Source organism: Rousettus aegyptiacus, unplaced genomic scaffold (genome assembly GCF_014176215.1).
Source record: "Rousettus aegyptiacus isolate mRouAeg1 unplaced genomic scaffold, mRouAeg1.p scaffold_m13_p_16, whole genome shotgun sequence".
Lineage (NCBI taxonomy): Eukaryota > Metazoa > Chordata > Mammalia > Chiroptera > Pteropodidae > Rousettus > Rousettus aegyptiacus.
Window position 1 is genome coordinate 37620712 of NW_023416291.1, and position 22767 is coordinate 37643478.

General features: G+C 54.2%; 2 protein-coding genes across 8 annotated transcripts in view; one reads left to right on the forward strand and one right to left on the reverse strand.

Moving 5' to 3' along the window:
* BRME1 (break repair meiotic recombinase recruitment factor 1) overlaps positions 1–20654 on the forward strand; it is a 34371-nt gene extending 13717 nt beyond the window's left edge. For 2 of the 6 annotated variants that reach the window (XM_016162139.2, XM_016162140.2), the window contains exons 8-10: positions 2376–2461; positions 4454–4546; positions 4897–20654. In XM_016162139.2, the coding sequence (XP_016017625.1) occupies positions 2376–2461; positions 4454–4546; positions 4897–5038 (321 nt within the window). In that variant the 3' untranslated portion in view covers positions 5039–20654. The other 4 variants (XR_004954940.1, XM_016162141.2, XR_001599114.2 and 1 more) reach the window with 4 other exon arrangements.
* NANOS3 (nanos C2HC-type zinc finger 3) lies at positions 7189–17888 on the reverse strand. Of its 2 annotated transcripts, none has more exons than XM_036233826.1 (2): positions 17314–17888; positions 7189–7537 (listed from the first exon to the last, which is right to left on the reverse strand). In XM_036233826.1, exons 1-2 carry the CDS (start codon positions 17859–17861, stop codon positions 7414–7416), a joined length of 672 nt encoding a protein of 223 aa, XP_036089719.1. In that variant the 5' UTR covers positions 17862–17888; the 3' UTR covers positions 7189–7413. The 2 variants fall into 2 exon arrangements, with proteins under 2 accessions (XP_036089719.1, XP_016017516.2); XM_016162030.2 differs by lacking the exon at positions 17314–17888 and adding an exon at positions 9421–10046.
* Positions 20655–22767: the final 2113 nt, after the last annotated feature.

Consider the following 22767-nt stretch of genomic DNA (forward strand, 5'->3'; position numbering starts at 1 on the left):
CTGATATAGTCCCTGCCCCCGTGAAGTTTTCAGTAGCATCATTCCCAGAGTGAGCATTCTGTACCATATCATTTCGACACTTAAAGAGTCTTCATGCGACATAGCCCCAAAACACAAGCACAGGATTTCATCTGGTGCCCAGTTTAAGAAAGCCAGCTGTTCCAAGTGTGGAGGGGAGCGTGGCTGGGTTGAGCAAATGTGGGTCTCCACTGCAGTGCCTTCCCAGGGGGTGGCCAGGGGTGATTTTTGGCCCTCTACAATGTTTGCCTGGCCCTCCCTGCTGTGCGTGGGCCCTGGCTTTTTGTGCCACACATTTCATGATCACCAGACAAGTGAGATCATGGGAAGTAGGTCATAGTGCAGTTTAGATTTAGAGTTTGAACACAAGCACTTGGATAGGTAGGCGTTCAGGTTCTGGGAACAGCTGAAATTTTAGAATTGGAGCCTTGTTTCTTAAAAAATGCAAACTCTTCACTCAGAAAAAAAATGCCTTTTAAGTTACCCCGAGTCTCTGGCCTCTTGGGCAGTGACTAAGTGAGAAGGCTAGGGAAGCAGTTGGGTCATTTGGTGGCATCCAGCAGTCAAAGGAACAAGCCCTTTTGGACAGGTTACCAGACAGGCCACCAGTGACTGTGCACTTGGAAAACACCGAAGAATCAGCAGTGTGAGGAACGTGGGTGGACAGCCAGGCAGTCAGACCTGGCAGGCCCTCCAGGGGAATAGGCACTGCCTTGACAGGGCGGCCAGTGCCCAGGCACATTTTGTTTCAACACTGGGCGTTCCTGGACAAGTTGGGGCAACCCAGGCATAAGAAGGTTCCCATGGGTAGGTTCTGAATGGCACTTGGCAGGAAGGCCACGTGAGCAGAGACACTTGAGAGCAGAGCGCAGATGGAGGGAGAGCCACTGTGCAGCCTCCCGGCACTGAGCCCTCAACCCTCATGAGGCACAGCCATCAGCACCGCTTCGGAGGAGGCCACTTGGAGACTCAGAGGTTACATAGCAGTGAAGGCCAGTTTTAAACCCAGGTCCCCTCACAGGAAAGTTTAGTCTTTTCTTCTCATAACAGCTTCCTCAGGATGTGACACCTCAGGTCTGGTGGAGCCGCTGTATGCTGCTCAAGGAGCATCATTTAAAAAGCTGATTCCCAGGTCCCTCTCAGGGGCCTACAGCAATGGCCCTGGCACATTCATTATGAGGACTGTGCCATGACAAACATTTACATAGCCCTGGTGAGAGGGAGAATATTCCTCATGGCCAAGAACAGTGCAGGGAGTTAGGTGAATATGTAATATCAAATTGTGTTTAAAGTCACAAAGTCACATGTGAAATAGTCGGCCAGATGCTGGGAGACATTGTATTGTCTACAGCAGGGATCTCAACTGGCACTACTGGTGTCTAGGGCTGGATTGTTTATTCTCTGTGGTGGCGACTGTCCTGTGCACTGTAGGGGATTGAGAAACATCCCCAGCCTCCGCCTGTCAGATGCCAGTAACACCCCCTCCCTCTGTCTAACAACCAAGACACTAAAGTATCTTGTGGAGGCAGAATTGGCCCCACATGAGAACCTCTGGGCTCTAGGCTGTTCTTTATGTCTGTTCCTTTGGATTCAGGGATCTCTTTTCAAGTGTAGCTCACCCCTTCATGCCGTCCCCCATCCCTGTCAGAGGAAAGGGGCTCCATTCAGGAAGGATATCTCTAGCACACACCCCTCCTCCACCCCAGACTTCCGTCTCCTTAGAAGAGACCCTGGGTGGCCGCCCCACCTCTGCCTCTTTTCCTCTTTCAGAGAGACATATATCACCTCTGTGACTGAGCCTGACATTTTCTACAAAATTTAAACAACCTTTTACATTTAGAAACAAGCTTCTCAGAATTACCTTGCTCTGTCCCCTATTAATTATGAATTTTTCCCTTGCAATATATTTTCAAAATCTTTTCCTGACATACAACACATGGCTTATCTGGGCAGCTTCTGCCCCTCAACACAAGATGCTCACCTTACTGCCTTCACCACTACTAGGGATCTTCTCTGTCCCTTTTTGGATAATATGAGCCAAGCCCAACACAGTGCTACACCTTAGTTGTCAGGGACAGAGCCACCCCCAGGCAGAGGTGAGTCTGTCAGGAGGCACAGGCCCAGGAGAGGACACTAGGATCAGGCCTAGTGTTGACCCATCTACTCTCCTTCCAAGGGAGGTGGGCAAGAGTGGCTGGTGACCCCCAGGTCTAAGTGTCACTTTTCCTCTGTGGGAATTCCAGCCTCAGTGTTCCTGGTGTTGACAAGGAAGAGTGAGATGTTTCCTGTATGACTTTTCCTTCCCTGGGCATGGCTTGCCCAGCTAGACTGTTTACATATGTACTTTCTCTTCCTAGTTTCCTGCAGGGAGAGGGCTAGGCCCTTGCTGGCCTGGCACCAGCCTACATGCTGTTGGAGGTCCCTTTACCAAGGCCCATCCGAGGTAGGCCAGGTGGGAGGCTATCCCACATTCTCGCCTCAACTCAAGTCCTCCTTTTGTCCCCGGGTCAGGGAGTTTCACTGCTTTTCTGGTGCTGGAGCCCCCATGCTCTCCCTCCCCTGAGCCCTCTGTACTCCCATTTTGCTGATAAAGATGACAAGGGGGCCCTGGCTCTTCCACACTAAGCTTCATTTTCCAGTAAGGGAGCTGAGCTCTGTCTTTCAAACTGCTTTCATCCCTTGCTCCCCACAAGTGGAGAACTGGTGACCAACCATCTGCATCCAAACCAGCGTCTCTCCTAGGAGCCCCGGGGTGGTGCCCTGGTTCTGTAGTTTGAGTTCAATGTGTGCGTTTTTCTGGAGAGAGGGTCTAGGGCTTTCCCTGAATCTCCTCGGAGGGGTAGCAGACCCTGACAGGGCTAAGAACCGTTGGCAGAGATGACCCTGGGTGGTCCCAGTTCTGGCACAAGGTAGGCTCTCTGACCTGTCCTGACTTTTCACTTCCCACTTGGCTCTGTGCCCCAGAGCAGGCCACTTTCTGTCCCTCCTGCAGGCCACCAGGTGCACCGTCCCTCCACCAGCAGAGTATGTATGTGTAGTGGTGGGGTCCTCTCCCCTCACCCCAGAGCCTCTCATAGTCTGTCATCTTCCTGTCCTTTCTCCTAGCCTTACCAGGGGCAAGCACTGGGCAACCATGCCTTTCTGTTACCTCATACTTGAATTGGCCTCTCTGCAGAGGTGGTGGCTTATCAATTATTTATAGCCAAGTGCCTGTTTCTGCTTGACAAGTGTGGAGAAAGGGCTAGGGTGCAATCCTTGGTGGAGTTTCTTTCTTCCTCCTCCTCCTCCTCCTTGAAATATGAGTCGGCATGTTTTTGGTCCTTGCCCTTGCACATGCTCTTGTCACTAGTACCTGTTGTACCACTTGTACACACACATACACCCTGTATAAGAACCAGAGGCAGTTTAGTCAAAGTGGCCTTACTATTGTGTGAGCAAAGAGGAGGGAGATTCACGTCTGAATCTCCGATGGCCTCACTGGGCTGATACAACCCCACATGGACATCTGGAAGCTCCCAGGGCAGGGCCTGGGCTTGATGGCCTGTGGCTGAGTGAGGTTAAGAACTTGGCCAGCCAACCATCTCTTGATCGAGGCCTGTGGAGCAGAACCGGAGATTCTGTAGTGACAGCCCAGGAGGTGCTGCCAAGCCCGGGGTGTGGTAGGCTTTAGGGAGAGCTGTTGGCAGGATGCCAACCCTCTGCCAGCACCGGCAGGCTGCTCATGTTAGATACAGTAGGTGCTGTGGCACATCTACCGTTCCCATAGATGTTAACGCCATCCAGGGCCAGCTCTTCCAGAACTACTCTGGGCACTGGGGAGGTGGCATGGGACAGGACAAAACATGAAGCTTTGATCCAGTGTGTGTTGGGCAGGGCAGGCAGGGTGAGAGAGACACAAGACAAGCAGAGAGATGACAGAGTGTTAGGGAAAAAAGTGGGGAAGGGGTTAAAATTTTAACAGTGATCAGGGAAGTCTTGCTACCACCCTCCCAGCCCCCCTACCCCCAGGAGGAGACATTTGGAAAGAACATTCCAGAGCCCTAAGAGGTGCTCTGGGGAAAGGCCAGGAATTTAGTGTGGCTGGAGTGGGGAGGGAGGGGGACAAGCAGGAAGGTGCTGGCAGATGGTGCAGTGGGCCAGGTTTCCATTTTTATAACCTCCACCAATGCTGCATGGGAGACAAGCTGTAGGGGTGGGAGCTGGGGTGCCAGGGAGCCTTTGGCAATGGTCCAGCTGAAAGCAGCTGTGGTGGGGAGACGTGGCTGGATTCTGGGTGTGCTTTTGGCAGTTGAGGCCCCTGGGTTGGCCATCAGAGATCTGCCCTGGTGGCTTAATATCTGGAAAAGCAGACAGCTCAAGGCCCAACGAAAGTTCCCCAGAATGGTGTTTGGCCGAGCTGTCTGCTGAGGGCAAGTCTCTTGTCCTCTCCCACCAGTACCCATGAGGGGATCCAGCCCAGCGAAGCCGCCAGGATGGAGGATGCAACAGATACCATGCGAGGCCTCATAGTTGAGCTCTCCAACCTGAAGTAAGATCTGGGCTTGCATCTCCAGGGAACAGACAGGACAGGCAGCGGGGATGGGATGGACGGGGGAGGGGAGAACAAGTGGGATAGCAAAAAGAAGCTCCCCTCCAGCAACCCAGGCCACCCAGCAAGGGACTTCCGGAAATTGTTTTCCTTCTGGGCCCTGTCATGTCATAGACTTGTCCTATGTAGGATTGTTAGGTTTTGTAGAGGGGCTGAGACGGTCACAGTCTGCTCTGTAACAGGCTAATTCTTTGTGTGACCTATGAGTGTGCATGAGTATGTTAGCCTGTGTGAACAGGAGTGCGAGGTGTGTCCTGCTGTGGCTCACGGCCAGTGCTGTTTCTGCCTAGCCGCATGATCATGAACACCCACCGGGACTTGGAAGCCTTCAAGCGCCTCAGCTACCGAAAGGCAAAGCCTGCAAGTGCGCCCTACATACCAAAAGGGGCCGGGCCTCACCCTCGTGGGGAGCAGTCCTGGAGGAATGTGTAGGTGCTTCCCAGCGGGGATGCTGTGCTTCCCTCTCCTATGGATGTGCGTGTGTTTTCTTGGAGCCCTGGCCCCCAGAAGGGCTTGACTGCTGCCAAACAGCTAGCAGTGGTGTCTTGGCATACCCTGGAAAGCCTGCAGTCCCCAGTGATGCTCCAGCCCGTCCTAGTGGGCTACAGCAGACCTGGGAGGCAGCTTCCCCTGGGAAACCTGGAGGCCCCACTGGAGTCAACAGCCTCCCTCTGGAGTCTGTATGGGGGAGAGAACCTGCTCCTCCCTAGACTGAGGTTGCAGTGGGAGGTGGAGGCAGCCTGGGTTTGCAAGTTTTAGCGGCTTAGCCAAGGTTATGGCAGTTCAGAATGTTTCTTTTCTGGAAAAGACCTCCCTTGTTGTTTATTTGTCTTTCTCTGATTTCCATTTTATTTCTTCCGGGAAGGCCATTAATAAATGATTCCCTAGTGAGGCCCCAGGACCCGCTGGTTGGGGTTTGAAGTGTTCTGGTTCCTTGATGTTCCGCCCACAGACCTCTCTAACTGCCTCTTTCCCCTTTCACTTCTCATTCTCCCTGCGAAGGCAAGTGGGGCCACTGCTGGGACACAGGTCAGAGGGTTCCTGCAAATTCCCGAATGTGTCAGATTCCGAGAGCGGATGGCTGTGTGTACCCAGTCAGACACACATACCAGTGTCTGTGGGGCAGTGAGCCCACCAGACATCCACCTAGAGAATTTGCTTTCAGCGCTCAGTGGCCTCGTCTGTCCTCTGTGGGACAAGCTACTTTGCGGTCTCAGCCTGGGAGGAGGCAGTCCTTGGGAGTTGCGGTTGATGCCGACTTGGTGCTGAGGGTGGGTCCTGCACACCTCATCCCAAACAAGCCTGACCACAACTCCCATAGCAGTGTCAGGGGCAGCCCCAGCCACTGTGAAGCCTCCAGGCTTCAAACCCATTTCACAGAAAATGATGCTTCTATTAAATTGGTCACAACCAGGTAGATCAGACCCACCCCTGTATTAGTCACTGTCTGTGGCTCCCACACCCAGCACCCAAACTCCTAGGGCCATAGCATGGAACCCCACCTACTGCCTTCTTACACCCAAGTAGAGCCCATGTGAGAGGGGAGTAAGTTTGGTCGGGGTCCCCCCACCACCTCTCCTTCCTTGACCTCCCCAGGTTCAAGCCCCAGTGGCTCTCACGCCATTAGCAGTTTGCAGCAGCAGGTGGTGGCTGGGATGTTGTTTCCGCAACTCAATTTGAAGACCCTTGGGGCTGCTAAGGAGTCCTCTGTGTCTTTCTCATCCCCTCTCCCTGCCAAGCCCAGGCAGCAGCCTGTCTTCAAGGACAAGCTCCCATCCCTGGCTCTCCTCATGGGTGGCCTCAGGTTCTAGTTCAAGGGCAGAAAGGACCTGCAAAGTCCAACTCCTGCCCGCACCCAACCGTGGGAGAGTGCGGGCTGGGGCAGGGGCCCACCCTGGGTTTGGGGGAGCAGTGTAAGATGGACACTTGCCACCTGCTGCCCCCTAGAGGCCAGGGAAACAAGCTTTGGCAGTAGAGGGGGCTGGCAGGATAGACATTCCTCTGAGCACAGTTTCCCAGGAGAACTGGATCACAATTCCTGGGTGGGGAGGATTCGCCATTCTCTCCCACCCTTGCTCAGGCTGACCCAAGATGTCTCCACAGTGCCCCTGCCAGAGGCCTGGGCTGGCTAACACCCCGGGACACAGCCCCCACCCCTAGTAGTTCTTCCTTTGCTCTGAAGGGCTTGGCATGTGACTCTATGGCCCCAGGTTGCTGGGACATTATGGTATAATTGTCTCTCAATGCCCCCCTCAAATCGAGGCCCCACCCCCAGTGTGGGGGATTCCACCCATTTGGTATGTCAGTATGTGTGGGATGGCTGGAAAGGAGTTTGAGAACACCAAACATCACAGAAAGGGCCTAATGTACTAATGTGGCAGCAGAGCGTCCTGCCCAGAAGTGACCCCTCAGAGTCCCACAGCCTCCCTGTGGCACTCACTCCCTCCGTATTTCAGCTCACCGCAGCGCCCCAGCCCCAGGGTGAACCAAACTCCGGATAGCAGTTGAGAAAGTGGAGGTCAGAGTAACATGTGCAGGCTGGCACAGCCAGGAGAGAAATAAGGTGCCCCAGCCACTCCGGAGATGTTCCAGTTACCATGTCCCAAGACCAGCCTCATCTGATGCTGATCCATTCATAGCATTTATTGAGTGCTGACTGGGTGTCCAGTGCTGGGGAGGGAAGATTGGGGTAACTGAGGACCACCTCCTTCCTCACAGGGCTCTTTGGACTGTGCTCCCAGCCTGAAGAATGTCCAAGGGCGGGTCCTCATTGGGTGCATCTTTCCCGAAATCCAGTATTCACAGAGTCAGGGTCCCAAGCCCCAGGAAAAGGCAGCATCCACGTCTTCCCCGCACCTGCCTCCTAGGCGGAAGTGGAGGGGCAGCAAGAAGATGGCGAAGGTCCAGACGACTTCCCAGCACCTTTGGAACCTGAATTTTAAAATGGAGTGGGGAAGAGAAAAGCAATAATAGGTAATGATTCCACGTTCCCAAAGTGCCAGTTCAACCTGCAGGGCTGTCGAGCTCTGGCGCCACCTGGAGGCTGATTCTGGAATACCACCCCAGTTACATTCCTGGACCAGGGCAGCCCCCAGGTGTGACCCAGAACCGGACATAGCGCAGAAACTCCAACTCTGGCCGGCTGTGCTGCCCCCTCGTGGCCGCAGGCTCGGGACTTCGGATTTGTGACACCGACTATTACCAGGCAGGTGAGCCCCAGGTGGTCCTCTTGTGGCAAAGGAGGGGGTCCCTCACCCTTCACTCTACACCCCAGGAGGTGTCTTCCTACAATTAAGGGGGGAAGGAAGATTCTGAGACCATCATTCTAAGTCCCCTCAGCTTCCAGAGTCTCCCAAGTTAAACCTCCTGGAACCTCACAAGGATACTATATTTTCCTGGAGGCAGTCTCTAATTCTAACAAATGTTTACTTTGCAGCTGCAGGGGCAGGGTCCTCCCGCTGGGTCACCTCCCTTAAGGAGCACACAATCTGATAGGGGAGGTACTACCAACCCAGAACACCTAAATGAGCAGCGACAACACCCCATCAGACCCGACCCCTCTGTTGGCTAACTTCCTGGTAAAGTCACTAAAATGGATTTGTCCTTTAAAACCCCACAGGAGCTGAGGTCTTTTGCATCTATAACTGCTGCCATTTAAGCCCAAGTTACTCAGTAAGCCTGTGTCAACCTAGGCCTGGCAGCATGGCGGCCTCACTGGGAACTGGTTAGAAGTGCAGGCTCTCAGGCCCCACCAGGACCTGCAGTATTGGAATCCAAATTTTATGAGCAAGATCAGGGTGACCCCACATGGTGGGCTATGCAGGTGAGCAGAGCGGGTTTTGACCTCAGGGCAGCTCCAGCTCTCCCAGGTTGCAGCCCTAAATGCCCTCCTGGACTGCTCCCCACAGAGCAAACTCAGGGGCTTCCTGCCAACCTGATGTTCCCTCCTGCCTGCCTTGGACTCCTCTGCCTAGAGAACCGGCCTCTTCTAACACTCTCAGATCCATTCCTGTGGCCAGCTGCTTAGCTACGGTCTAACGTACTCCACACACAGACTTGGTCTTGCCCCTTCTGTAGCTCCCTAGTGCCCAAGTTCAAACTCTTTAATGTGACCCTTAAGAACCTACAGGCCCTTGGCCTATCCAGAAATCTCTGACACTCCCCCCTCACCCCGGCCCACCACACGTGTATACACACTCTATCCCTAAGTTCCTGAACAAGCCCAATGCCTGGGCCACACTTTCAGTGCTCAACCAAACTGGATTAGGCTTCCAGAAGTCACTTCCTCCAGGAAGCCCTCCTGGATACTCTTCATCTGGATCAAGTGCTTCCTCTAGAATCTCCCATTCAGCACCTATCACCTGTGTTCTAACTGCTGTTCTCTCATCCACCTTGTCCACTGATGGTCCAGTGCTTGGCACAGAATGGGCACACAAACTTTAGCAAATGGGTGAGGAAATGAGGAAGCTGAGGTTCAGACTCTGAGCAGTTTTTTAGAGCACACAGTTCCTCAGTGCGAAGAAGTGCCAAGCCCTGCCAAACCTGTCTGCAGACCCCACTGCTATTCCCCATGGCTTCCCCACCACATCACTTGTGCCTGGAAAAGGCTGCCACTTCCTCCAGAGAGGGAGAGTCCCTTGCCTCAGGCCACACACCAAACTTAAGCCCCAGTTACCTACACTGAGCAACACTTCTAGAATACTGTTCTAGGGTTTCTACAGAGAGCTTCTCCTCCCAACCCTTTGAAGTAGGTACTGGAGTTAATCCCACTTCACTGGAGGCAGGCCCCCTCCACAGCAGATTTCCCCAGCCACCTGCACTGGCTCCTCCTCCTGCTCCTCCTCTGCGGTGGTGGCCCGTGTCCTGGGTCCTCGCCTTGTCTGGACGAGCCAGCCTCTTGCCAGCAGAGTTGCGGGTGGTATAGCTGTAGACAGAGGTGTAGCCTTGGCCGGTGAGCGGGCAGAAGCGGCGGGTGTGGGCACGATCACGAGTGGCACCGCACTGGGGGCACACGTAGTCTCGAAGGATGGGGCACAGAACCCGGCCTGCCTCGTCCTTGAGCACGTGGGACTGGTAGATGGCCCTAGACTCGCCGTTGTGTTTGCAGAAAGAGCACAGGCGTTCAGGAGCTGGTGAGGATTCTGGGCTGGACCTCTGATCCCTTGGTCCTGGTCCTGGTGCTGGTTCTGGCTGGGGGTCCAGCCTGGTCTCAGGCTCTTCTTCCTCACGAAGAGCCCCCACCAGACGTGCCAAACCCAGGTAATCCGTCCATAGATCAAATGTCCCCATGGCTGGGCAATGTGTGCCAGGCAGAGGGGCAGAGAGAGAAGAAACCCTGCCTGCGCTAAGCTCGTCCTTCTCCCTTCTCCCTTCTTCCCTGCCCCTCCCTTCCCCTCCCTTGCCCTCTCTGGAGCCTAGGAGTCTGGGCTGTCAGTTCCCTCCTTATACCTCCAAGGGGGTATGAAGGGGGAGGAACAGGCTGTGGAAGATTCCTTATTGTCACAGGGGGGCTTGCTGCCGCTCCCTGTAAATACACCTGCCAAGGAGATGCATGAACTCTGAATGGGGGCAAGGGGGTTTGTGTGACAGAACACAATCTGCAGGAGAACCCACAATTTGGAGCCACACATCCCACCCAGAGGGCATTGGGAGGGCTACCCCTACTGAAGGAGGCCAGCCACCCAGCCCCACAGGATTTTTTTGGGGGGTGGAGGGATGGAAGCCCTGCCCCTAAGACAAGCATTGCTATAACCTGTAACTTAGTAACTGCTTTCTTCCTTCCCCTGGGCTGGGGGAGGAGCCAGGTACCCCTGGGCCTTTTGGGGAGGGGGATGTGCCTGACATTCCAGAGGTCTCTGGAAAGGGGGGAGTGCCTGGGTAGGGGGTACCTGGCTCGAGGTGGAGGGACAAGGGCCCAGCTCTGGTCTCCCTCAGGGCACTTTCACACCCATTGTCTCAGTGGAACCCCCTCTTAAAGGATGAACAAATTGAGGTATGAAGCCACCTGCTAGGGTTATTCACAAAGACTTAACACAAAAGCCTGCTGCCCCCATCCAGTTGTTGGAGCCCCAGGGCTGCGTGCTGGTGAGGCAGCCTGTTCTGGCCCTGGGGTGGAGAGAGGGGTGAGATGGGGAAATAGAGGAGAGCAGAGGTGCAGGTTGAGCTAATGGGCGGGCCCCTAGCATTCATTTGTGCTTTTATCCTACCTCTCTCAAAGGAGACCTCAGCTCAATCTCAGAAGGATAGAGTATGCCCAGGAGTCACTAGGTGGGGCACAGACATGCAGGTGGAGAAATCAGCCTGTATCAAGGTGGGCAGTTGAGGGTAACAGGTCTGCAGGCACCAGGGAAAGGGTAAGAAAGCTGAGTCCAAGACTTGGACACAGAAAAGAGGGGTTACACTGTCTTCCCACACCATTCATTCAAGAAATATGGAGCCCTCCAAAGCAGGGCTCGCCACCCACTTCCAGAAAGATTTTCAGCTGTCCAGCTCCCCCAGCCCTCCAGGATTTCTGCCCCAAATTCAGCTTCCATCTGGATCCCAAACACCAGACCTTCCCAAGGGGTGAGAGGCTGGGATCAACGCAAGGTACAGACTGAGCAATTCTAGGGAGGAATCTACGGTGGGTGTTGTCCCCCAGCCCACTCCCCTTAGGCTGTGTGCAGCCCAGCCACAGTGACATTCATCCCTCGGTGGGTCTGGCCTCCATCCTTACAACCCACCGACAACAATGAATGTTGATTGTGACCTTCCAACAATGATCGTGACCTTCACTGTGGCCTAAGGGAGGGGATGTGCTCAGGTCCGACCAGCCCCCCAGATCTGGAAGGTGGATGGCAGTTCCAGGCCTCGGGGTCCACTCAACGGTCGATGGTTTGCCTGAACTGCCCAAACTCACCGACAGGTTGAATGTTCCCCCAAGCCCTTGGCAACTTCTTGGGGGTGGGGGTCCCAGAGTGGAGGGTAGGAGTCAGGAAACTAGAGGAGGGAGGATCCTATTGACTCATTAAGTCAGCAAACAGTAGGTGCCAACTGTCTGCTCCAGGACCTGGAAAAGTACTAGATTAAATAATAGTAACAGTAAATATTTTTGTAGTTTTTGCTACAAGGATGTAGCAGTACTGGAGATGGGCTCCCTACTTCATTCATTTACTCAAATCACCCTTAGGCCCTGGAAAGTGCAGATGACATCCATTTGTCAGTTTGAGAGACTGAGGCCAGAGGGCACGGCTTAGTGGCCCCAAGATATCTGGCGACCCTGCCGCTCCTGTTTCCCCCAGGATGCAAGAGATAAACAAGTCATTTTAATACAATGTATATCTTCTGTTAGCTTCACCCTGTTCCTGAGAGCGATTTTTTATGAATCACAACAAGCCCCGGAGGTCCTCAGTGTCTTCACTTTGCAAATGCAGGGCTCGCAGTGGGGCCCCTACCAGGCCCACTTGAGGGTCCACTTGCCCACTGGTCAAGGGAGAAGCGAGAGGACCCGAGGGACACCCACAACCTGCCTGCAGGGTTTCAAGGCATCTGAACTCAGGCCCTCAGTTATGTGAAGAGTGCAAGGTCACTCACTCTCGGACCTCGAAATGGGTTGCGGTCATACTGCTGCTTGGACCCTGATTACAACAAGAAGCTGCTCCCTCCTCATTTCCTCCCGGTAAAACGGGCCCCCAGTTCCTCCCTCCAGGGACCCTGAAGAGTTGGGAGCCTGCCCATGCGCAGTCTCAAAGGAAGCCGCCCCCACCTGGGTCTGGGGACCTCGAGGGAGGCCTGAGGAGGGTTCTTCAAATTTCCAAGTCTCCTCCCATTTCACTCGGGAATATGGGACCTTAAAGGACCCTCCCGGCGTAACACTAAGGCGGACCAGGGACCTTAATTATGCTAAATTTGAATGAGCCCCCCGAACTCCCCTAGCAGAGGTGGCTTGAACCAGCCAGCCCCCCAAACCTCCCCCTGAGACCCCACCCTGAGCCTGCCCTCGGAGATTGGTCTTTCAAAAACCACCGACCCAGCCCCTTAAAGCCCACCCACATGTTACCAGTTCCTACTACCTGCCCTCTAAACCCCACCCATATTAACTCCCCTGGAGCCCGCCCTCAAACTCAACACGCATAAGAACCGCCGGTAAACCGGTTTCAAAGAGCCGAGCTCCCCTAAGGCCTGCCCCTGGGCACTACCGGCTCCAGGGGCGCCCAAGGCCATAGAGTTCTCCCCTCTTGGTTCCTCCTTTAAAGCCTGCCTGCCTAGACCCTACGGTCCGCATCCCTACGGAGTTACCAAGGCCACCCTCTTGGAGCCCAACCCACCTAAGGCCCGCCCCCACAGGACCTGTCAGCAAACCGGACCCCGCCCCCTCGGGGCCAGAGCCCCTCGCAAGACTCTCTCGTGAAATTTCCTCACGTCATGAAGCTCCTTCCCCAAAGTCCGGTCTCTCGACCCCAGGTCGCGGTCCAGTCACGTCTCCACCCCTGTTGGGAGCCCCGACTGGGGCACACTCCCCCGCGGCCCATCTTCTCGGCCAGCTGGGCCCCAGTCGGGCGCAGGGGTAGGTGGGCGGCGGCCAGGGCTCCTCATCTTTACCCCCACAGGTATCTGGGCCTTTCCAAGGGAGAATGTGGGGTCTCTGACCTTGGAGATGGTGGTCCTAACGAAGAGAATGCCTAGAACTCTGCGGGGAAGAGGGTGGGTTTGAAGAGCAGAGAAAGTAATAATAACTCTACATTCATCACCCTATTATTAGGAGACTTATTTTATCGATGAGGAAGATGAGGCTCTGAGAGTTTGGTAAACAACTATCGGAGGTTCCTCAAAAGCTTTGTTCTTGGTGGCTATGAAGCTAGAACGCAGAGTCATCGGGTCCGAGGCACTCTGGCCACATTGGAGAACCCCTAAAACACCCTTTCTCTTTCTGTGCCTCCTCTCCACTTGCTTCCCTGAGGGTTTTGACCTTGATCTACCAAGGAGAGAGGTCCCTGCAAGGGGTGTACCCAAAACAAGAAGGACAGGCAGGAGGTGTCTGGTCTGGGGATTCAGGAAGACAGGACTGGGGGAAGTGGGCGGGGGATCCGAGTCGAGGGGCGGGGCCGGAGGAGGTGCGCAGTCCCGCCCGTCTTTTGGGGGAGGGGCTGTCTGGGGCCTCCCCGGGGTCTGTCTCCCTTTGTCTGCAGTGGTCGGCGCTGGCTTCCCGCCCTTGCCCTCGGAGTCTGTCTAGGTCCGCCTGTCTGGGTCTGACTGTGCTCCTCGCGGGCCTATGTTTTTCTGGGTCTCCCGCCCTGCGTGCACTCCTGTCTCTGGCTGTCTGGGTCTGCCTGTGGGTGTCTGGCCCATTACACCTGATCTGTGTCTGGCGGCTTGTCCCCTCCACCGCGTATGAGGCTGGCCCTGGGCAAGAGGCAGCCTCTGGTCTGTCTGTATCTCACTGTCTGGACTTGGGGCCCTTGGGGAGGGTCTGACTATTCCTCTGGCCAAGTGTCCCGAGGCCTTCTGGGGACCGACTAAGACTCACATCTGACTTTGAAGCCCAGTAGGGTGGGTGCAGCTGTCTCCTCCCACCCCTAATCCCTCCCTGGTGCAAGCCAGAGGTGCCCTTCGATGCTATTTTGGTCCTCATTCTCCTTCCTAATCTGGTAGTGCCTGAGACCCCACCCCCACAGCATCCCAGCTGGGAGGGCCTGTCGGGCAGGGAGCTGGGAGCAATGGGTGAGAGGAGCCTTCCAGAAGCCACACCAATCCAGGCCCGCCCTCACCCTGACCTCCAGGAAGGCAGGGCCGCTGGTGCAGGTATGGGGGTCAGAGTCAGAGGTGAGAAGGTGATGAATGGAAGCAGCTCTGCCATCAAGTTGAAGGAGACAGGGACAAGAGGTCAGAGGTTCAGAGATTCCAGGGGGTGTCTGGAGCCCTGTGTGTGTCTCTATATGTATGTCCATGAATGTGTTCCTGCACGAGTGCCCCTGTGTGTGTCCCAGTGTGCATATGTCCGGTGTGTGTATGCACGGACCTAGAGAGGATATGGGGGAGGGCTTGGCAGACAAAGATCTCATTATGGGGGTCTGGCAGCAGGGCACCTGGGGGGTCCCCAAGTTGGGTCTCATTGATGGCTCAGGCTGTCTAGACTGGTGGGCAGGGGGCTCATTTCCCTCATATCTGCGTAGCCTCTCAGGTTCCTGCTCTGCCCTCCCCTTGCCAGCTCCTGGTTTCCTCTTGTGTGCTCAGGCTCAGGCCCTTTATGCAGGATTCCCAGACAAGGGCCACATCTGTCCCACCCAGACCCGGGGGCAGCCAGAAGGCTGGAAGCCCCAACTTCCTTTCCAAGCCCACCAGGTAATGGAGCCAGGGTTGGGAGAGGCAAGAAGGTTCTAGATTCTTTGGGATTAGGGTTAGGGGTTGTGGAGGGCCCTGGATCCAGTTGATAGGAAGTTTAGACACTTCTACTGAGGCTCACGGTTCAGCGCAACCCTTGTCTGGATCAGGGTGGGCTCTCTGTAAAATGCAGGCAACGGCTACCTATGGGCCTGTTACTGGATGGCTGCAGTGGGCTTGGGGTGCAAGCTACTTAGGTGGACTATTTTGGGGGTCTGTGGGTGTCTGTAAATCCAGGTGGGTGTTTGCATAGTGGATGGCTGTCTCTATGCCAGTTGCACATGTATGTCGGTGTTCCTGTGGGCTTCTGTTTATGTATGGATGTCAGTGTGACTGTGGGTGTGCATCAGGCTAATTGTGGGTAATTGCAGGTCGATGTGTGAGCCAGAGTACGTGGGTGTCTGGCATCTGTCAGTGTCACTGTGAGTGACTCTGAGTATGATATGGTGTTTCCTCACTCCCTTACTAAAATGTCAGCTCCAGGAGGGCAGGGATTTTGATCACTTGTATCCTTAGCACTAGAATGGTGCCGAGTACATAACAGATGCTCAGTAAACAAGTATTGGCTTTATGGCCTTCCTGGTGACTGTGGATTACTACATGTCCCTGTGTCATTTTCCCATAGGTCTGTCTGTGCTATCGTGCATGTTATTGTATCTGCATGTCAGTATTATTGCAGGTGTCCAGGTGTATTACCAAGTGTTAGGGTATGTGACTATGGGTATAGGTACTATTGAAGAGTTCATATCTGTTGTGGGTGACAGTAACATAATGAATGTCTAGGAGGGTTAGTTTTACCATGGGCCACAATGTGTCAGAATGTGCAGCTGTGTTATATATACATCCGTCAAGATTACTGTGACCTGATGTCAGCATCTGAACAGGCCTTATACCTTCTGTGTGTATGTGTGTCACGTTGCCTGGCTGACTGTGGGTGACTATGGGTGTGTCCTTACTTGGGCAGGCACGTGCCTGTCTATATGTGTATCTCAGTTCTTGTAGATAATGGTGTCTGTACTTGTGTCAGGGTGTTTAACGTATCTGTGGTTGTCAAAGTTGCCCACAGGGTAACAGGCTTTGGGTGCTCATGTCACAATGCACATTATGTGTGCCGTGGAGAACGGTGTGTGTCTGTTGTAGGCAAGGCTGTGTGTGTCTATGCCGTGTCTGTCAGCGGTGGTTGCATTTTCATGTGGCAGTTTTCAGGGATGTCAGCCCTGGATGTCCACATCACTTGTGGATGTTGTGTGTGCCCACGTGGCAGTGTTATTGTGGGTGATGTGTGTGCATGTGTGTATCAGCATTCCTGCAGGTGATGTGAGTAATGGGGAAGCCGTATGTCCACATATAGTATGTGGATTTGGGGTTCTTTATCAATGATTTGGGAATATCTAACTGGCTCTGCAAATGCGTCTGTGAGCAGTACAGAGTAGTGTGGAAATAGTGGGAAAGGAGATTGCGGAGACTGAAGTGTAGTGGGGTGGCGGGGTACGTCTCAGTTCCCATTAGCCAATGAGGGGTCTTCTCCATCCCCCACCCCAGCATGCCTTCTAGGGCAGGTCCGTGTGAAAGGATCCCTGTCTCTTTAAAAGGGCTCTCCAGCAGTGAAATTCGGGGCCATTTTTCCTTTTTATGGCCAGTTTTGGAAGGCGTGTTCCAGTTAGCACACCTTGGCCCTAGTAACTACCCTGCAGCCGCCTCTGGTAATGACAGGCCGGCGGGGAGCCGGCATAAGGCCGCTACAGTCCCGGGCCCACGGCTGCGGCCAGGCCGGAATGGGGTCTCCGCGGGGATCAGTGTCTGCAGGGCTCGCGTAGGCCCGCGCACCCGTGAACTTGGCCGGCAGCGCCCTTCCGAACGCACGCGCGTCGGGCCGGAGACTTTTCCAACCTTGCATTTCCGAGGTCCCCACCCGCTCTGCCGCCCCAAGAACAAAGCTCGCCGCCGCCCTGTCCCGGGGCCTCCCCGTGGTCAGGTGTCAGGAGGCCTGGGCGCCACTGTACCTACGCCCCCAATCATGCGTCCCCGCCCCTCGGGGGCATCTCTGCCCGCTCTAGCCCCACTCGCGACCCCAGCTCTGAGACTTGAGGGCCTTTCCACTTTGGGGAGTCTGGTCCCCTCCGCGCCCCTGCTCAGGGAAGGCGAGGCGCATAGATGCCGCCGGGGCCTCCCCGCCCCCCTTCTCCAGCCGCCGCAACAATGGAGGGCCGGGCCGCAGAGGCCGGGGCGCCCGCCCCCCGGCAGCCAGCAGGTGCGCGAGGGGGCTGCGGCTGGGTCCCGCCGCCGTCCCGCCCCGCCGCGCCCCCTCCCCGCGGGCGGTCCTCGGCCTGCCCGGCGCCCGCGCTCACCTCGTTTTGGGCCGCCGCCGCGTGTCCCCTCTTGTTTCCAAAACCCGCCCGGAAAAGCCCCCCGAGCCAAGGCGCCGACACGGGAAATTGCATTTCGGCGGCTCCAGTGCTGGGCGGGGGCTCCCCACGCCGTGGACAGGGGGAGGGGGCCGCGGGGCTCCGGCGCCGGCTCGAACCCGCGGCCGCCGCCTCCTGCCCGCCAGCCTGTCTGTCTCAGTGACGTGCCCGCGCTCCCCGCCGCCGCCGCCCCCTCCCTCCTCCCCGCGCCGCGCCGGGCGGTGGGTCCAACCGCGGCCGTGCGTGCCCCGAGGCCTCCTGCCAGGCGCAGCGGGACACACGCGGGGATGCCCACGGGGCGCCAGGACACAGCTCCAAGGTCCCGCGCCCGGGACACGGGGGCGCGAGCGAGCACACGCAGGGACCCGGACGCACGCAGACCTCAAAAGCGCAGGGGGAGCATACGCGCACAAAGGCACGCGGACCACAAACACAGGGAAGGGCATGCAAGGGTCTGAGTCACGCACCCACGGGAGGGCTTGGCCGGACATGCACGGGCTCTGAGACACCGGTTACATGAGGATGTCCATAAAATGGAGCTACACACATAGGGACACTCCGGGACACACATACTCATGCCAAGATACAGATACCATATCCACAGGGCAGTGGAGAGGGATTCAGAACTGAAATATACAGAGAGGAGCCCCAGGGCACGTGCAGAAAATAATAACACATACATACACAGACTCACAGGGATGGCCACAGAACGTGCACGCACACACACACACACACACACACACACACAAACAAACACTTAGAGACAAGTCTAGGGGGCACGCACAAGATATACCAACACTCAGGGATACACATAGAACCCACATACCTCCTCACCCATCAGGTATACAGTTGTGGGAACACCTGGACATGCAACATCCCAACATACTCGGATATGTTTAGACACAACACATGGACATATACATAGAATAGGAACACGCCCATAGAAACATGCCAGGAACCCTATTTTCAGGAGCACACACATAGATACAAAGTTCACAGACACACAAATATATGAACAATTACTCATGCAAAAAGGGCAGAGGCACCTGAAATTAATAGAACCAATATCTATATCCACAAAACCCCAAGACTACAAGAGTCCTTATGGACACATAAAATACAGGGACATTTGAGGACATGCATACCTAGGACCATCTGGTGTAGGCACACAGAGCCCAGGGGCACAGGCCACATACAGAAGGTAAACTAGAAAATTGTACACAAGTTGGGACCTCTCCTGAGCAGTCAGAGATGCTTACACGGAGTCCCCATATATACACACAAACACACACACCAGGTACATGGAAACACACCACAGCAGGGATCCTACACTAGGATCAGAGATTCACACATAGACCCCCCCATATATTCCCTAACACACACGCACACACAGCCCCTGCCTGCGCCACCAGCTGGTGGAGGGAGGTCATCTCAGGGCAGACCTGGTGCCAGGTGGCCTCCCATTGGCTAGGGCTGAGCTGACAAATTTCTCATTCTGTTCATTTATTTATCTCTCGCTTCCATCTGAGGGAGTTGGAGAAACCTTTGAGCTCCCCCAAGTTTGGGCCTTAACCTTTGTTGAACCATTGTCATGCTCCACCTGGCCATTTGCATTCCCTTTAGTCCCTTCACCACAGTCCTGCCTCAGTTTCTCCTTGATGAGTCCTCTTTTTTTATACCCTGCCCCCTCCTCCAGGTCTCAACTCAGAAAGCCAGCTGTCCCAGAAGGATAATGTCTTCAGGACCTTCAGACTGGGGTCCAGCCCTACTACTCTGTACCTAACACCACCCCCCAAATGAGGGATAATTTCTTGAGGAGAAACTGCAAGGATTGGAGTAAATAGTAACTGGGCCTCTGTGGGTGGAATCAGCTTTGTTGTCCCTTCTGTGCCCTCTTCAAACTGAAAAGGGGGGACTTGCTCTGGAATATACTTTATTCATTCATTCATTCATTCCCAATCATCTCTGACTCTTCCCAGCATGCCAATGAAGTGAGTATTGTCCTTTTCACAGATGAGCAATGGAGGCCCAAAGAGAGCCTTGCCCTTGACCAAGGTGGCACAGCCTGGAAGCCACAAAGCTGGGATTCTGTGCAGGCCTTTCCCCATCTCCGCTCCAGGATGGGCCCAAAAAGGCACTCAGGCCGGCTCTCTTGCCCGCCGAGCCTACCTCGGCCACCAGCAGGGGGCAGCAGACTCCAGAGCCCTCCGCGCTCTGGGGGCAGGCTGGCTCTCAGCTCCCTCTCAGTCTCACTCCTGTTCTCCCACCTCCGACCCCAACACAGAAGCTGAGGTCGCTGCCTGGACCACCGTCCCAGGCTGGAAGCTCCACTGCCAAAATGCAGCGGCCCCAGAAGGCAGGCTTTCTTAGGTAGAACCCCTTAGAACTTACGTCCCCACAAATCCCTCTTAAGGTCTACCTCTACTCCCTCTTGCTGCAAACACATTGGCTGGGCAGGCAGCCTCTACATTCCTGAACTGGGTCAGACCAGGAGAGAGGATTTCTGGAGCCCATCCCGGTGGTCAGTCCCCTTTTTCCCCCAGAGTCCTCTGAATATAGCCTCCCCCCACCAGAGCCCAGCACAAGATAGGAGAGGGACAGTGGCGGAAGCCCCAGTGCTCAAGCGGCCTGGTTCGTTCGGGCGTGGGAACTGCTCGCCCCAGCCCCCAGTTCCTGGGGCCCCTGCCAGTGCTGACTCATAGGGGACCCAGGGCTATGACTCAGCAGCTGTGCTTCCTGAAACTCCCCTCGAGAGAGTTCCCATCCCATGTTACCTCCTGTCCCCTTGGGGGGGGTCTCCTCGGGGACCCAGATGGGGGCCAGGCGGCTATGTGAACCAAAAGGTCATTTTCAGCTCCATCAACTGGAAGCCTCGGCTCCCAGAGGCCCCCAAGGTTGTGACCATGGGTCGGTGTGCCGGATCATGGGGCCTGCATGTGCCCAGATGTGTGTATAGCTTGCATACTCAGGAGTTGACCCAGAGAAACCTTGAGAAGACAAGGCCCAAACTGTGAGGGCGCCTTCCTCCGCATCCCACTGGTGTCTGCGCAGGGACACTCCAGGGCCATACCAGGCCCTGGGCTGAAAGCTCATTCCCTCCACCACAAACCAGCTTCTCCAGCCATCTTCCCATCTCCAGAAATGGCAGCTCTAGCCTTCCCGCTGCCTGGGCCAAAACCTTCCTTAACAAATGCAATCCATTAACAAATTCAGTTCCTGTTTCTCCTAAATGAATCTAGAATTCTACCCTCTCTGGAGGCCCCAACCTGGCCCAGCCCCCATCATCTCTCTTTTGGACCAGTGTAGCTGCCTCCTCCTTGTTCTCCAGGTCTCAACCTTACATAGTCTGTTCCTGCACAGCAAGGACGCCTGTGAACACCCGAGTCAGATCACATCGCTCCTCTGCTCAGAATCTTCCATGGTTTCACTCATATCAAAAGCCCAATTCTTCCCCACAGCCCTGCACATTCTATCCTTTCCACTCCCTGCCCTCACCTCCCCTACTCTTCCCTCTGGTCCAGCAACATGGGACCCTCACTGTTCCTCAAAAACACCAGGCACACACAGTTCAGTCTCAAGTCCTTTGCATTGGCAGTTTCCTCTGCCAGGGGCTCTCTTACCCCGGACACCCACATGGCTGCCTCCCTTACTTCCTTCAAGTCTCTGCTCAAATACCACCTCCTCAGTGAGACCCCCCTAAAGTTGTTCATTTTCCCATTGCCTTATCGCCTTTTGCCACACTGTATGTCTGATTACATATCTCATTTATTTTGTCTCCTGTACTCACATGTCAGCTCCAAGAGCAGGAAGCTTTGTCCTGATCACTGTTATAGCATGGTGGTAACTGCTTGCCACCATCTGATGGGGGGACAGTCACATGGCTCTCTGATTGCAATGAAGAATATTCAGTGCTGAGAGACAGAAGCACAAGAGGAGAGTACAGGGGAGACATGGGGGCCAGCCTGGAAGATGAGGGGCAATCAGGGAAGGCTTCTGGGAGGTAAGGTCAGGAGGGCATTGACAGCCAATTAAAAGTTTTGATTTAAATACGATGAGAAGATATGAAAGGTTTTTATTTTTAGTCAGATTTATTGAGGTGTAATTTACATAGAGTAAACTCAGCCTTTATTCAATTCTGTGAGTTTTGACAAATACATATAGTTGTGATGTATCTGCCTGAATCATGATATAGCAGAGTCCTTGGGAGGTTTTAAGCAAGAGTATGAGGTCATGTGCACTGGGCCATGCACACAGCAAAAAAAGCAAGATTGGGAGCAAAGGACCAGTGGGGAGACCAGTGTGGCTGTCCAGGTGAGAAGGGCAGGGACCTGGAGGACACATGGGAATGAATAGCTTCAGGAAGTGGGGCCAACAGAACCACATGGAGGGGACTTAGGAACTGAGGAGGCAGGGTGGGGTCCCTTGGGGTAGGCTGAGTCTGAGACACCTGTGGGACACCTAGGAGTAGAAGTTCAGAGAGAGGGTCATCAATATGTGATGGCCAAAGCTATGCCCGGGGGTGATAGCATTTGGGAGGTATTTCACAAAGAAGACTGAGGAGGAGGAGGGACACCATGAGAACATAGCATCTCAAGGCCAAGGAGAAAATGGGCAAAGGTGATAGATACTATACAGAGGTTTAAGACAGCGATGACTGAGAAAGATTTTCTAACACAAAAGTTTGGTGTCAGGTGGTGGGATCAGGCATGGGAGGGAAAGGAACAGAGGCAGTGAGACCAGCACAGCACTCTCCAAAAGAAGTTTATCATGAATCAGAAGTGCCAGGCACTGTGTGTATCCTTTAACATTTTTCTTAGCAGCCATGTTTTAAAAAAAGTAAAATTTAACAGGTGAAATGAATGTTAATATTTGATTTACCCAGCTATATAACCAAAATAGTATAATTTCAACATGTAACCAAGATAAAAATTATCATTGAGGTATTTCACATTCTTTTAAAGTTTATTTTTACGACATCTCACAATTTGGATTAGCCACACTTCAGGTGCTCATTAGCCACGTGACAAGTGACAAACTCACTGAAAAGTGCAGGTCTAGACAGAACTTGGTTTTGCTTTTGTATGACTCACTTCACTCACCTCTCCCTAATCCCAGCCCTATTGAATCCTGTCTTTATTTAAAATTTTGATATTTTGTTCATTATGGATCTTTTGAATTAATTTTTATTTTCAAAAATATCACACTTAAATATTATTTAATCTCACCAGAAAAACTTGTACACCAATGTTTACAGCAGCATTATTCATATTAACCTCAAAGTAGAAGCAACCCAAATGTCCGTTGACTGATGAATGGATTAAAAAAATTGTAGTGTGTATCTATGCCACATATTATTTGGCAATAAAAAGGAATGAAATAGCAAGACGTGCTACAACA

Bases quoted from the DNA above. Each gene is read 5' to 3' on its own strand.
- NANOS3 (XM_036233826.1), bottom strand. From the start codon at position 17,861: ATGTCCGGCCAAGCCCTCCCGTGGGTGCGTGACTCAGACCCTTGCATG. The intron at 7,538-17,313 runs GTGAGCGCGGGC...TTTAAAATTCAG, and splicing joins CGGCGGCGGCCCAAAACGAG to GTTCCAAAGGTGCTGGGAAG.